This window comes from Ambystoma mexicanum, chromosome 10, assembly GCF_040938575.1.
Source record: "Ambystoma mexicanum isolate Mex_15411 chromosome 10, UKY_AmexF1_1, whole genome shotgun sequence".
In the NCBI taxonomy this organism is placed as follows: Eukaryota; Metazoa; Chordata; class Amphibia; order Caudata; family Ambystomatidae; genus Ambystoma; species Ambystoma mexicanum.
This window is the reverse complement of record NC_090932.1, coordinates 1523594074-1523610544: the sequence shown is the minus strand read 5'-3', so window position 1 is coordinate 1523610544 and position 16471 is coordinate 1523594074. Positions and strand designations below refer to the sequence as shown.

Sequence of the window (16471 nt, the reverse complement as noted above, 5' to 3'; positions counted from 1 at the left end):
GAATTTGGCGGACTGCCAGAGGAGGAGGCCCAGGAATTTGGCGGACTGCCAGAGGAGGAGGCCCCGTGTGCACTCGCGGCGCGGCGAGAGGCGGAAAGCCACAAAGGAGGAGCGGGTGATTGCTTGTATGCGCTCGCAGCGCGTCGGGTGGCGGAAAACCAAAGGAGGAGCAGCGGATCGCTGCGGAGGACTCCGTGGGCGCACGAGGAGAAGCCTCGTTGCCAGTGTTGCCTCGGAGAGGCCTTGCGAAGGAGGACGCGCACACACGGAGGTTGGACCTTGCTTCCTTTATTCTTAACATACACCTTCTAACTGGCGCTTACCGCGCCTTCCCCCATAATTCCCGTTTCCCTTTCCTCCTCCCGCCGTGTCATTAACTCCGCCCCCACAACGGTGGGGGCAGCACTCCTTAACCCGTGAGTGCTCGGCAACAATTTCCATCTTTAAAATCAGGGTAGCGCAGGTTTAAAAAAAGCAAGCGATTATTTCCGCGATATCGCAGGCAGTATTTCTGAGCTGCTTCCTGTTACTGGCACTAATGTAATGCGCAGATTCTCGCGTATCGCCGCTGTATTGGTAATCCCTGCCTGCGGTCATTTAAGAGAAAAAGAAATCGGCCAACCGCCTAATGCGGCACAGAGCAGTTGAAGGATAGATAATGTATCGGGTGTAGTGACCTATTGTCCTGAACATGCTTTCCTTCCATGAAAAATATTTGTTGTTGCATGTTTTTTTCCAGTTTAGAAGCTTACATTTTTTAATTGTTTATTATGAAATGGAAAAAACTAATTGCGCTTAAAATTTCCAAATAATGATTGAAAAACAGTATAAAAAAGCTGTCTTTTAATCGGCAGGCATTGCCATTTGTAGGCCCTTGATGCCTTCAATAATATCCTTGACCTATTGATTTCATATTTGGTAATATTCCCAAATTAATATCCTTGTAGTTGCCTTGATCAAATGATTTTATAGCGGGTAATAAGGCCTGGGGAGTGGCAGCAAAGAGTCTGGGGAGAGCTCCCAGGCAAGAGCAGGCAGGGGAGATAAATGCCCCTGGGTGCCTCTGCCAGCAGCCTGACCTGCAAGTCAATGCTGTGGGGGGGAGGGAGCGGGTGATACTGATGTGCTCAAAAGTACAATTGCTGAAAATGCCTTTTTTTTTTTTTTTACTGTTAAACATTCAACTTTCAATTTCAAAAACAAGTGAGTAAAATACTCACCTCAGAATCTTATCTTCAGCACTGATCAATATACACCCTTTTCACATTTAACCCCTACATTCTGAACAAAACATTCATAGAATTACAGTGGTTGCAGATAACTAGTCCAGTAAAAGAGGTGTCGGTGTAGAATGTCTGAAGCATGATCTTTTTTTTAAAGATGCCTCTTTTTAAATCTGAAATGGGTCCTGCATAAAGACTATGGGCATTCCCACACAAGGGCTAAGCTATATGTAGTCTCCTTCCAAACACATGTTTGGTTGGAGGCCAAAATATGGAACTCTGCTTCTTTGCGTTTGGCTCACCAGATAGCTGTTCTTCAAAGCTGATGTGCATGCTTAGTGAGAGTCTGACGACAGTTCCCGTAAGGGGGTAAATCCCCCGAGCGTCTTGGCGCGAAGAGTTAGGCAGCGTCGTGTACGGCTCTGAAGGATCTCTGATGGGATTCCTGGAAAGTCGGTCGGCCAACATTTCTGAACATTTGCAGCCCGGCCCACGCTTTCCCTCTCCTCCTGCCTTGTCGCAGTGAGCGAAAAGCTTTGCAACATATGGCATCCCCTTTTGATGAAGTGCAGACCAGTCCCTGTCGAAAAGCATTCCGCGAAAACATGTTGTCCATCTGTGTGTGTGTGTGTGTGTGTGCGTGTAATATCAGCCTGCGGGGAAGAGAAATAACAAATACGAACCAGATATTCCCCCGTCCACGAGCAGGAAAACAGAGGGGTCATTGTGCACCGCCCCAATGGGCCGGTCCATGTGGTGTTTGGTTTTTTGGGAGGCCTCCTAAAGATAATTAAATGCACTTGGAAATTCGTCTGCAGAGAAAAGCTCAGTGTATTTGCGCAGAGATCCAAAAATGGCAGAGGGCGCTCAGCGAGACTTGGCTGGCAGGAGGTGTCGGTTGAAGGCAGTTTTGGCAGACTAGGACTCACTCCCTTGAAATACTAAGTGTTAGTGACTTTGTACCTTGGGCACAACTCTTGGATTTTATACACACTTTCCTTCTCGGAGGTCACGCTGTACCTTGTAACTCTAGGTTCTTAACGTTCTGATTATTATATTTTTTTTCTTTCTGGATGTTCATTTGATTTCTTTCTAGTTTACTCTATATGTATTACAAAAGCTCAGCACTAAGTGTGATAAATCTTGACAAATGGATTTCATATACAATGTTATTTTATTGCAGCAGCTGGAGGGGATTGTTCTTTTCAGCCATCCAATCGGGTTCCATGGCTTCTGGTATATGCCCCTGTATTGTTCTGCCTGGCAGGTTGCCTGTTGGCTTGCTGGAGTACCTTCAGCACCTCCAGGTGGCTCCCTCCTCTTCATCTTCCTCCCTCTGGAGCTCTTTTGTATTCTGGTATCCCGCTCGCCCCTTCCCGCTTGCCTCTAGCTCCCAGGTGCTTTGAAATGAGGGGCCGCTCTTTCCTCGCAGATGCTACTATCAAAGCATGCAAACTTTCAAACACATGGCAAACCCTAGTCTCCTAGCCCCGTGTCTGGGTACTAACCGCAGCCACTGGTGATGCTGGGAGTTATGGTTCCCCAGGCCTCCTCCTGTTCTTGCCTTCAGGCCTGACTTTAAGTGCTTCTGGGTCCTTAATTTATATTTAATTTATTTAGTGTTTTTCTTTAGGGTGCACAATCGTAGGAATGTTGCTTCAAAGCACCAGAAGCTGTTGGAAGTAGAGGTACATGAGGAAAACAACAATTCAATGCTTGAATGCAGCCATGTAATGTCACTTCTCCAGCATTGGATCTGTCATAGATCACATGCTTGAATATTCCCCGTTGTCAGACTGAGAATCCTCTGTATTTTAAATAATTATAAACTATATTTCAAACGTTTCCTTAAGGAAATGTTACACACCCAGCCCCATGGGCCAGTGTAGCCTCTCACTTGTGCAGTCCCTCCACCTCCTTTGGTCCTTTTAGACCCTAACCAATGAGGTGGTAGGGCATAAGCTCCAACCCAGTCAGCCATCTTCAGATTTTTCACAGTGGTCTTATTGAACAGGGGAAGACCCTTGTGAGCTTTTCACTTTTACCACATAAAATCATATTTATCTCTACTTGGAGTACTTTCTTCCCTTTATTTGAACTGTTCCTTCACTGGATTCGTGTTTCTGGGCTCGAGTACTCTCTTATTTATTTTTAATTTATTTATTATTTAATTCTTCCCCCTCAAGAATGTAGAGTGTTGGTCTACCGGGCTGTCACATCATGGCAGAGACAGAAATGTAGGCTGCCAAGGAGAAACACTCCCTTTTCAGGGATTGCAGCAAATGTGACAAGAGGGTCTACTTTATTAGTGACCCTCACAAATATTGTATTTATTGCCTCTACCCTCATGAAATTCAGTCCTGCAATGTTTGTCTCACCTTCTGCCTTCTCTAAAAAGACTCTGAAGGACAGACATGGAAGATTCCTGCAACATCTAGAAAGTAGACTAATAAAATGTCTTGCACCTTCAACTTCCACCAGGCAGACTGAGAAGCAAGCTCCAAAGAGGAGAGGTTCATCATTGGACAGGACGGAGTCTCCCCCCCTCCCCCCTGCAGCCAAGGCCTGCAAAAGGAAGATCTTCATATGAAAGGTAAAGATTTTAAATCTTCCTCTTCGTTGGCAGAGCATTCGTCTACGGAGGCATTGTCCACACCTAGACACTCTTAACCATCTACGAGCAGCCTCCCGCCGTCCAAATGCCTGGACCGTCGACGGAAAAATTGTTGTTGACGAAAACATTGTCGAAGGAGTAACATTCGTCCACTAAGCATTCATCAACTAACCACTCGTCGACGGAAATCCTGTTGACGAGCAACCAAAAACAGAAAAAGGCCAATCAACTCGTACTCCATCGTCCACGACAGCGGACATCGTTGAGGAGCCTCCTTTTACAAGTGCTACTGCCAGAGGATGCACTAGTGACACTGGAATCACACACTCTGCAACTGGGGTGCTTAGAAGGTACAGCACGGCTGTCCCCTATAACATAAAAGGCAGAATTGACAGACATCTTCCTACAGGAGGAGTTGTCAGAATGGGAGGAGCAGCAGCCAGTGCAGCTTAAGGAACACAGTCCACACTGGCTAACAGTCATGGTGGACACTGCAGATCCCTTCTCTGATGCAATCCGTGCACAGAATAATGGAGGAGTTTCAGAGGAGACGAAGGGCAAGGTTGCTTGCTATCCAAGCAGACGCTCGCGAAGCAGATCTCCGACAGGCCGTGCTAGAAACAGTCCCCCCAGGGCCCGCATCATTCACCACCTAGACAGCGATTCTGTCAGCAGTCACTAGAGGCATCGGTTGCAATACAGTGGGTCACCCAGACCTCAGAGAAGGAGACCTTTCCCTCCCTACCATGGTCCTCCACTCAAAGGACCAGAGAACCCAGAGCGCCATCTGTCATCGCAACCTTAGAATGGCCCGACGACCCCATGAAAGACCTGAAAGGATTATCAGGTTTCCCCCAGGAGATTTCAGATACGGACACACATGGCGAAGAAGCAGAGGAGAGTGAATTGACACAAGATGGATAGATATCAGACCCAAAGAGACAAGAGGGGGGGTCTGGCCAGTGCAGAGGCCAGGTCAAGAAAAATGGACTCCGTGACAAGACGCCTCCCGCATCGCACCGTGACAATGGGACACCCATCAATTCAGACAAGTGGTTACTACAGGTGGTAAAAGGCCACAACGTAGACTTCATGTAGTGACCTCCGTTGTGACCTCAAACGAGAACACACACACCCGCTACAACCATTGTGGGCAGCGGTTGACAAGCTAATGCAAAAGGCTGCGATAGAGCATGTCCCGCTCCAACAAAAAGGGAAGAGTTTTTACTCGCTTTTACTCGCTGTTCTTCCTGATAAGGAAAAAGAATGGCCAGTGGCGCCAGATACTGGATCTACTGGGCCTCTACAAATTTGTGCCGCCAGATACTGGATCTACTGGGCCTCTACAAATTTGTTTGTTGCCTCAAATTCAAAATGACATCCCTCCAGCTGGTCCTCCCATGGCTCAAAAAGGGTGATTTCCAGGCCACATTAGATCTAGAAGACGCCGCTAACACCCAAAAAGACCCCGGGAAAATAAAACGTATGGCATATTTTACCGAATGTAGGCGATAAGAAAATCTTGTATAGCCTAAAAATCCGAACAAATATGTCATAGAAAACATTACAGTAAAGAAGGGCAGCAGGGGTGTACTCTGCACCCTTCTTCACTATGATTATCCCCAGCTCCCGGCTCAAAGTATCAAACAAAAAAAGAAAAGCAAACCCTGCAGCGTTGGTTCCCATACACGCAAGTGCGGGGAACCCCGCGTCGCAGAAGGAGACGGCGGGACACAAGGAGGTGTGCCGCCAACAGGTAATTAAGGGGTTGGGGTGCAAGGGCATAGTCTGAAATGTTCAGGGGAGAGAAAAAAAAATTGATTTTTGGTAAAATAACTTTCGGTCTTTTATCCCTCAAACATTTCAGCTGCAATTTTATCACCCACATCCGAAAGACGCCTACTTTCATGTTCCCATCCATCCCTCCCACAGTTCCTTTGGTTCTTTGTCGGTAAACACTTCGAATTCAAGGTGCTCCCCTTACAGCTTAAATCAGCACAGAGTCTTCACAAAATGTCTAGCTCCATTTGCCGCCCATCTCAGACGATCGGTGTACAGGTTTTTCCATACCTAGATGACTGGCTCATAAAGGGTGTTTCCCTAAGAGCAGCATCCGAGGCAGCAGAGGAGACGACTCTAATTCAAAACCTAGGCTTCTCCATCAACAAAGACAAGTCCTCTCCTGTGCCAGCTCAAACATCTAACTTCCTAGGGGCAGATCTAGATACTCGAGTCCCAAGCATTTGTCCATCTCCAGACAGGGTGACGACAATGCAAAGTCTCGTCGCATGGTTCCAGAGGAAGACGAGCTCCACTGTAAGATGATACAAATCCCTCCTGGGCATGATGTCCTCCTCTATCTTCCTCGTGCCCCATTGCAGGCTGAAGATGAGACTGCTTCAGGAGGAGCTGGACAAGCATTGGGTCCAATACAGCGGGTCATGGGAGGATATTGTGCACCTCACGCCAACTCTCCATAAGGCATTGGAATGGTGGGCAAAGGACACCAATCTACTGCAGGACATGCCTTTCCAAAATCCCATGTCCACTTCATTTTACAGGATGGGCACCTCGCTGTCGGGATGGGGTGCCCACTTAGGCGATCTACAAGCTAGCGGGTTGTGATCACAAGCTGAATCCTGCCTGAACATAAATGTGCTGCAACTCAGGGACATCCAATGGGCACTGACCTCTTTCCTGCCAGTACTCGCCGGTTAGGTAGTGACGGTGCAGATGGACAACACCACGTTGATGCACTACACAAACAAGGGAGCACAAAATCCAGCATCTTGCCACTGGAGGCGCAAAGACTCTGGAATTGGGCATTGCAGCAAAGGATCCACATAAGGGCAGAACATCTTCCCGGGAAGGATAACATACTGACGATAACCTCAGCAGGCAATTCCTGCAATCCCACAAATGGAAACTGAGCAATCGGGAACTGGACCAGCTGCTCCACTGGTGGGGAAAACCTAAGAGAGACCTATTTGCAACATTGGAAAATAGAACATGCAATCAGTTTGCTTCCAGGAACCCAGAGAAATACTCCCTGGGGGACGCATACTCGGTGGACTGGAGGGAGAAGATCCTTGACGATCTCCTCCAACACCTTTAATTCTGTGTGTGCTCCGCAGAATGAATGAACAACCATGCACCATGATCATGATGGCCCTTACATGGGTACATCAGATATGGTACACTGCACTCCTTCAACTAGCTCGGGAGACCCTCATCCGTCTCCAACCACATCCACACTAGTTCCTCAACAGCGAAAATTCCACAATCTCGCACTAGACTCGGGGTTCTGGGGCATACTCCAAGCAGCCAGGGCTCCGTGCACAAGGTGAACATATACCAAAAAGTGGAAGCGCTTCCATGTGTGGTGCGCAGGGACGAGTACAGATCCCCTCTCGCTATCGGTTGAACACATCTTGCCTTATCTGTTACAGTTGGCAAAAAGTGGATTGGTGCTCTCATCCATTAAGGTTCACCTTTCGGCCATCTCCGCTTAAGCCACTAAACCTCATCAAGACTCTCTGGTCTCGGATCCGGCAGTCAAAGCCTTTCTGGAAGGTGTAATGCGCACCTTCCCCAGAGAAAGTAAAGCCATCCCTTCCTGGAGTCTTAACACAGTACTGGCAGCGCTGATGAGAGCGCCCTACAAGCCTATCCACAGATGTGACATAAAGTTCCTTTTTTGTGAGACAGCCTTTTTAGTGGCCATCACATCAGCCAGACGCATTGGGGAACTACAGGCGCTTTCCATTGAGCCACCATTTACGATCTTTCAAAATGATTGTTCTCCTCTGACCTCACCCTTAAATCATTCCTAAGATCATGTCTGAGTCTATTCTGTCGGCACGGATTATATTACCTACATTCTTCGGCGCCCATACAACTACAGCTGAGCAAACACTACAATCACTGGACGTGGCTAGAACTAAAGTTCTACATAGAAAGGACTAAAGTCTTCAGAGCATCCAAGCGGCTCTTCATCGCGTTTGCAGGATGTACCAAGGGTGGATGCATATCTATCGGTCTCTGGCACGTTGGGTCTCCAGGTGCATTACCCACTGCCACCAAATAAAAAAAAACGACACGCTACTGTCCACACCGACAGCACACTCGACCAGAGCGTCTCCGGCAGCGCTCCAAGCAGGGGTGTCTCTGAAAGACGCATGTCGTGCGGCCACATGGAGTACACTCCACAAGTTTGCCCTGCATTTCTGCTTGGAAGAGGACAGCAGAAGGGAAACGGCAGTAGGACAGGCAGTGTTTCAGCACCTTTTTGCTTAAGGTAGGAGAAGCCTAAGTTCCTTAAATGTTCACTCCTTATCTCGTCTTCCCGTTGCTGGTGTAACTGTTACGTGTACTGTGCTAGGCTCATTTTATCTAGTGAGTTCTTCTACGGTTATGGGTAGCTTCACAGTAATAGGCAGATTTTTCGTCTTATTTGTTTTTTTTGTATGATGCTTCTCCGTTAGTACATTATTTAAGAAGTTTCCTTCGTATATAAGATATATTTTCATCATTGGCTGTGCTGGTGGTGCACATGCTGATAAATGCAAATTCTGGGTATATATATACTGAGTTTAGAACCCTTATGTGAAACGTGCGTGAAATACTGGGTAGGTCTGGGCTTTCTTTTCAGTTTTCCTTCGTTTCCTTTTTTTTCATTTTCATTTGTCTACTTTTTTCTTGTCTTTCTCTTTTTAAATGTGTTGTTTTTGTATCTTTGAATGTTTTCGAGCTATATGCAATAGGGCTCTTTGATACAACATTGACTGAACAATATATTTTATGCACCATGCACTTTATTACTTAATAATAAGCGAATGTCTGTATTTAGAATTTCAATGAAATGCAATTTTGCACCTTAAACTATCGCCACACCCGGGAAGATAGTTCGGAGGCAACATGCTCGCCTTGGAAGCAAAACAACACGGAGCATCACAGGTTCGATCCCCAGGTCCGTGCTTAGAAACCTCTGGGTATTAAGCCTGTAATAAATAACCTATCATATCATATCCTGGTCGCATGAAAAATAGAAAGGCGTAGGGTTTGCTGTCCTTAAGTGGAATTAATATTCCCACTAGTCGGAATAAATATGCCTTGTGCACTTTATTGTGAGTATTAGAAATTTCACGATTGCCTGTTTTTGTGTTTTTTTTATTGTATGGCACTTTGCCTTTATATAAACTGTCTAATGTCGAACAATTGACTTCATGGCTATTTCAAGGCATTGTACTCTGCACTGTATTCTAGAGCACACAACACTTTATGAAATGTCTTTCTTTGGCAAATGCTATATAATACAATAGAGGTTATAATTATATGATTATATGATGTTCGCATGTTGATAAACTATCATGATATCCCTGGATATAGTGCCAAAATTAGCTGGCAGGAGTATGCACTGCACTTTATTGGAAGCACGAGGCACTTTGGAACAAGATGTAATTGTTCAAAATGGATGGCACTATATACATTGTCTGATATTGACAGTTTAACTGTATTGACTGTTTAAGCTGCTTTAGGGAATTGCACTATGCACTTTATTCCAGGGCATTTGATATTTCACTGGATGTCAATCTCTACAAATGATACCCGACATTTTATCATATGTCGGTTTTTGGCAGACACAGCATGATGCTCATAACGTCATGAAATGGAGGCTCCAATTGAATGAAGTCCTCATGTTGGTAACTTATTGCGACATGTGCAGATGTAATGCCCAAAATGAACTGGAGTGAGTATGCACCGTGCGCTTTCTTGAGCACTAGGCTCTTTGAAACAAGCTTTGACTGGTTAATATGAACGGCACTTTTTATATATAAAAAATCCTTTAACAGCGACTGTGTAATTGTACACTTTTAATTGTAATTGTGTGTATTATACACTTTTCCTTTAGTGCATTGGATAATATTTTGGGTGTCATTTGTCATTTTTGGCCCAAAATACCATATAATATGGGCATAAATTACAAACATCATCATCTTGCAAAATGTTATATTTGTACAGGTGCTATAATTCAATTGACATGAATGTGCCACACCTAGATGGAACTTGGATGTTAGCATGTGCCACGCTTAGAATACAGAACATCAGCGTGTGCCGTATCTAGATTGGGTTGTGAACGTTAGAATATGCCACAACTAGATGGAACTTGGATGTTAGCATGTGCCACACTTAGAATCGAGAACATCAGCCTTCACCATATCTAGATAATTATTGTGAAGATTAGTGAGTGCCACAATTAGATGGAATTATGTAGATCAGCAACTACTACAGTTAGACAGAACTGTGAATGATAGCATGGTAAATGTAATATAACCCACTAACTAATATAAGCTCAAACTCTCTGTATACTTATCTCACAAAAAAGCCTCACACAACCATCTCTCGCACAACAAGCCGCACGCACTTCACCACACTGCAACAACACATAAGCCGCACCAACAGCAGATGTGGACTGACACTGATCCAATATTCGCACCAAAGCTCAGCACCCGGTGTCTACCGAGTTGAAGCTGCCAACAGAACACCACTCCTCTCACTATCCTGCTCCCTCTTCACCTTACTAACCCATCCCACCTTCTCATTTACAGATCTGCCAGAGCGCCAGGGGACCAATTGCGTTGGTGATGTTGCGCTATATAAGTACCTTAACATAACATGAATGCTTTATTCTACTCTTGCATTCTTTCTCCGCCATGGAAACATCTCCAAAATGGCGGCTGCATTCCACTGTATGCACAACCAAATTTACAGTCTTCATTCAAGTGGCTTTGGGCAAAAACAATAAAGAAGGGCTAAAACATCAAAACATTAAAGACAAGAAAGGAAAGGAGGGCAACAGGAAAAGGGAAACTATAGAGGCAACCCAGAAGTATTTTAAAACGGGATTGTGGACATTTTTAAATGTACGTGATCAAGTAGCGAGCGCGCTGCGAAACATGTTGTACCGTATTTTTTTTCCCTTGTTTGACTGCATTTCTAAACCTGAAGATTCTATGGAAGCAGCTTTAATTGTGAGGCTAATTTCTTGGAGTTCCTTTTCGCCTGGTGTGTGCCATCCATTGTGCAGCCAGCCGGAATGGATGTTGAAAAGCAGTTTTCAACATCCATTCCGGCTGCACGATTCTCACCGATTTTTCCGCAACTGCGAAGCGATAGAGCAACTGATCACCTGAAAGGGTCTCCAGCAGGTTGATCACATGCCTGAGATTTGGAAAGATTATCCCTAAACACAAGCCTCGGATGATGAGCACGTTTGCTCGAAACACGTGTCAGGCTGAACTACTGCAGAATAAACTTTGTGCGATTTGGCAAATTACATTTGAAACCTTTGGCGCAGTGTCACTGGATTTGTTACTTTCTGAATGAAGAGTTGGCTGAAGAGTTGGTTGCCCAGTTTATAGCTTGGCAATAGCCCTTAATGACCATAATCAGCCAGGGGGGAGGGGGAGAGATGGGAGTCTCAATGTAAAGCTTGGTGACAAACGTTATATCCGTCCAGGTTTACAGTCCTGGGTTATAACTTGTTACAAACCATTGGGCGAATTGAATTGTTAACAGTCGGTCTACAGCTTGCCGCTGACTCCTGACCTAAATGCATAGTTGAGGGGATTGTTGGTACCCCAATCTGTTTTTCATTTAACCACTGGCCTTGCCCGATTTCACTAGTCTTTATCGGGCTTCATGAAGCGGGCGCGTGCTGCAGAAGTCTGTTGCTGTCAGGTCAGGTCAGGTTTGCCATTTCACCGAGGGGCAGGAGACGAAGAGACCTAGAAGAACCTGTACCCCTCCCAGGGGACGGATGGGCCGACTCCTTATTAATTGTAGATGATTGCGCCGTGCGGGGAATGGGTGTAGTTTCTCACACTGCATAGCCGCTCTAATTAGATTTGCTTAACCTGTAATGAGCTGTCTTTAATGAACCCAAGCTTGGTGACCAACTTTAATTTCCTTTTTGCCACTGAGTTTGCAGACCTAAATTAATGAGAAAAAGTACAACGAGTTGATTTCTGTTAATCTCTGTACATTGACCTGACAGAGGGCAGATCCTCCAGGCGATAGAGTACCATAATGTTGCGAGAAAATAATGGACAGACTTCAACCTTCTATTAAATACCTTGCATGTGAAGTGTATGACAATGCGTGTAAAATATCAATCTGCCCTTTCACTTCATAGCTTTGTTTCATTAAAATGTATAGTAGATAACGGGGGGCGATTCTTCATATTGCCTTCCTCTACCACTCTGTGAGGGAAGCCTTCATTGGAATAGGTGTTTAACATGGTTGATATTTTATGCTCTTTATTTTGACCCTGTATCTTTTCTTTGGTCCGGTTTTGACTTGCCAGCGCTTTGGAAGTATGCAGGATTATGTGAAAGGACGGTTTGAGCATCCATGTTACCGTTACCTCTAGCGCTCTTCTAGAATCTTACTGCTCAATGTCTCTTTCAGTAGTACTTTTGTGGTCTCTTTTAGATTCTTTTTTGTGTTGCCCATCAAGTGCCATATCCCAATTGTCCTTTTTTTGGTAGCCAAAATGTCTATTTGATCCCTCATGTCTAATTGTATAGGTAGCCAGGCTATGGAAAGTGGGATGATGATGTTGGAATGCCACTGACTGTCTTTGCTATGCTTAAAAATGTTCTGTGCATACTCCCTAGGACCCACTCCCTCATATCCATTTCCAAGAAAGTGACCATTCATATGCTACTTAAAAGTGTAGGTGCCTTCACAAGCGTCCCAAACAATGCCCTCTTAGTATGCTTCTCAGTTGTACTCCTTTTGGTGACCATGTTGGGATGATGTTCATAGTCCATGTGGGCTGGGTTTCTAACCTCGGACTCTCTAAGTGAGCCCACAGACCACTGCAGGAGAGTAGCAATGCGTGTAGATTGTCTTGGGAAATGTATTGGGGGGTGGGGGGTAGCCAGCATGCCATATAGAACCCAATAGAGTTTTCAAATGATCTTCACAGAAATTCATTCATGTTCATTTTTGTCGGGCATGTTTATCGTGCAAGTCCTGGTGGACCACACCAAATATTACTATTTGAGAGGGTCAAAATCCCCAGATTTAGAATGTATGTTTTATCATGCAAATTGCAATGTATTGGTATTTCACTCTATCTTCCTGGTTGCCATGTTCCACCTACTGTTGATGTGAATAGACCAGTCCCAATTCCAGATCAGTTACTTGGATAGATGAAGCTCGAAGATGGCGTACAATTGTGCAATAGGTTGTTGCTTTCGCCTCTGCATGTTCATCTGGATTATAAGAGCTGTGACCTTTAATGCCCGACCTGCTAATCTAGCACAGGAAATTCGGTTGTATTGTTTGATATCTGATGTACACAAGAGAAAAGGTCTGTTGTGTGGGTGCAGTGCTTCTATATTTGAATCCTTGGAGCCCGCATTTTATTTCCTTTCTTATTTTTTAAAAACTTTTTACAGCATCAGTTGGAAGAGGAAGCAGCCAAACCGCCAGAACCGGAGAAACCAATTTCCCCGCCGCCTATCGAGTCGAAGCATCGCAGCTTGGTGCAGATCATCTACGATGAGAATCGGGTAAGTCTGTCTATATCCCGGCAGATAGCTGTTAAGAGACATAAATAACGTATTCCTTCCTGCATTGGTTCTCGTGAATCCGCTACTGGTTGGACGCAGAGCTTGTGAATCAAGGTTTCTGAAAGCAAGTCATCTCTTGGTGAATTGGACAAAAGTACTCAATTTATTTTATTATAATGGGCTATGTATTGAAAAGCAACAATGCATGTTCTCTTTACCAATCCCTACATCGCCATCATCCTCCTCCTCCTCATTATCGCCAGTATTGAGGGAGTAGTGCTGTCCAGCCTGGATGCTGAGTGCAGGCCTCCACTGCCAGTTGAAGCCTGCTTCCCTTCATGTCTCATGAGCCACAGCTGCCATGGTTTTTTTTTTTGTGCTGGTGCCTTAGGCTCCCCACTCTCACCCTAAAAGTAGCACTGCCGCCCTAAAATCTGCCTCCCCACCCAACCATCCTTGATTACCCCTCCTTACCTACGTATGCTGCCTCCCGTCTAGAATAGAACTCTTGCATATGCCTTTCTTTGATACCTGCTTGGGATTGAGACCAAGGGGGAGATCATGCACTGAGTGGCCCACTATAAACTTTAACGGGCTTCTCATTTGTGGCATTAGTTCAAAGCCCAGGTATTTACTCTTTGTAGGTTACTATGAAGGTGAGCTATTACGCTGCAACTCCTTGTCCTTTAAAGCCATGCTCCTAACTTTGTTAATGACGCACTCCTGCGGACATGAAACTCGACAGCACTGTGTACTCATTGAACCCTGTGGCCCTCTGCAAGGCGAGGGAGGCCATGTCATCATACATGTTGCTTCTCTTCTTTAATAGCCGATGTGTGCAAGCGGTCACGCTCCCTCCCATCCAACGTAAATACACCTACACCGCCCTCCTTCAAAGCGGAACAAGCTTTGGTTACCTGTTTGCAGAGAGCCATCCTTTTGGATAAAAGCTGCTGCATAAGCGGTGCTCTCCAGCCTCTGCTATGCCTATACTCAGCCCCCGGTCGCTTTAGGAGTAAAGAGGGAGGAGTTATGTAAACAAGCAGGTCATTGTGAGTTCACAGGAGTGTGTAAACAAACAGCGCAGTTTCAGGCCAGAATGAGAGCGACGTGGTATTGCTCTCCTTTGGGGTTTGAACTGTATAGATATCAGTTTCTATAAGCTGTACACGTATCACAATACAGTATGGTACTCTATATAGGCAGTGCTGGAAATGCGCACATTTTCCGGGGGGAACCACTGCGCATGCCGGGACGGATGTGCGGTGTGGGAGTAGATTGGCAGCGGCGTGGGTGGGACTTAGCGAAGTGTAGAATATTGTGGGGGCCCAGTATATAGGATGCTGGCAGCTTTGCTTAAAAACAAGGTGCATTTGGTGAACATAAGAATAACAACCAATGTATCAAACAAGTCTGTGATAATAAACCAAATGTGCATTCCTTCTGAGCATGCAATGCACACCTTGTATGATGCTCATTTAATCCGTCAGAATCAGTGGTGAAAATGGAAAATATGTGGTGGGGGGTCCCACAAGTGCTGGAGTGGGGGAGGAGTTGGGGGGGGGGGGGGGCAGAGGGGCGTGGTCTAGAGGGGGCGGGGTTGGTAGTGGCCATCCGGTCAGATAAATACTTCAAAAAAGAAAGAGGAAAAAAAGCGCCCACAAAGGCAACATTGCCTTTTACCGCCAGCCAGGCCTTTAAGTGGGACGGGGCCTGCTGGGGCTCAGCCCCAGCAGGCTCCAAAATTTCGATTTGAAGCGTGGCCCTGTGGGACCAACTAATCTCCCCTGGCAGCCCCGACCACTACACGAAAAGGATTTTTTTCTGAAGCCTGAAGCTCTCGCTCGTGTGCGAAAGCTTCAGGCTCCAGAAAAAAATGCCTTTCAGCCATAATGGTGGCGTCGCACCTGCGAGGCATCCCTTTAATCAAGTGATGCTTGTGGGCCGGCGCCACCATTATGGAGAAAACGTGAGGCCACTGGAAGCAGAGGCCTTGCTTTCTAAATACTGAAGCTCCCGCGGATTTGCGGGAGTTTCAGTCTTCAGGAACAGGGCCTCTGCTTCCAGGGGCCTCACCTTTTCAGCCTTAATGGTGATGCTGCCCCCACCCCGCTGGCAAGGGGCGACGCCACCATTAAGGCTGAATAGGCGAGGCCCTGTCCCCTGCCAGGCAAGCCTATAGAAAATAAAAGCAGAGATCAACACCCTCTCCCCAAGGGGGAGAGGGTGTTGATCACTACAAAAGGCTGCCTGGCAGGGGTGCCAGTGGCCCATTGGGCCGGGGCTCCTCGGGGGAGCATAGCCTAACGGGCCAGCAGGACCCCTGCAGTTAGGCCAGGCCCCCTTGATGAGCCCTGGCTCATTTTATTAAAAAATAAAACGGAAAATAATAACGCCCGCGAGGCAGCTTTGCCTTTTACGCTGCTCTGGCACTGGTGTGTAAAGCACAATGCTCGCTACATGTACAACTGACTCCTTTCAGTTGTACATTTAGTGAGCATTGTGAATGACACATCAGTGCCAGAGCAGCGTAAAATTCATGGGCTTGGGTGGCTGACTCTGGCCGGATCCTGAGATCCGGCTACACATCTGGTGCCGGATCTCGGATCCGCCGAGAGCCGTCCCAATGACCAGCACTGGTCAGAATGGTCACTTTGACGGTAAGGTATGTGAAAAGCATGAGATCTCTATACAGCTTTGGACTGTTTCACTGTTTGAGTTTGAGCTGTTGAGCAAAGGACGACGTTCGGAAGCAGTCAGTCAAGCAGATGCATACACGTGTTGTGGACAATCGCAGGGCAAAGAGCTTCCTCAACTTGGGGGGGTGGGTCCTTGGGTCTACACGGCATGGTGCACTGGCAAGACGCTTTTGCTGTAGCACAGCTCTGTCTTGTTCTGGCCCAAATTCCTCCCCTGTATATAGGATCAAGTCCCCCCTGCCATAAGTTAGAAGGATATTGCAAGTTACTGTGGCCTTTCGTGACCAGCTAGAAGGCTGAATTCCTTATGGTCATGGAACGCCACAGAGACTTTCAATGTCCTGTCCTTTTGAA

The 16471-nt window shown here is 46.2% G+C and overlaps 1 protein-coding gene across 5 annotated transcripts in view; it reads left to right on the top strand.

The window, feature by feature from the left end:
• Positions 1–16471, top strand: part of NCOR2 (nuclear receptor corepressor 2) — a 2813293-nt gene that overhangs the window by 836707 nt on the left and 1960115 nt on the right. For all 5 annotated transcript variants that reach the window (XM_069619703.1, XM_069619702.1, XM_069619704.1 and 2 more), the window contains exon 6: positions 13305–13418. In XM_069619703.1, coding sequence (XP_069475804.1) covers positions 13305–13418 — 114 coding nt within the window. The remainder of the gene's footprint in view (positions 1–13304; positions 13419–16471) is intronic.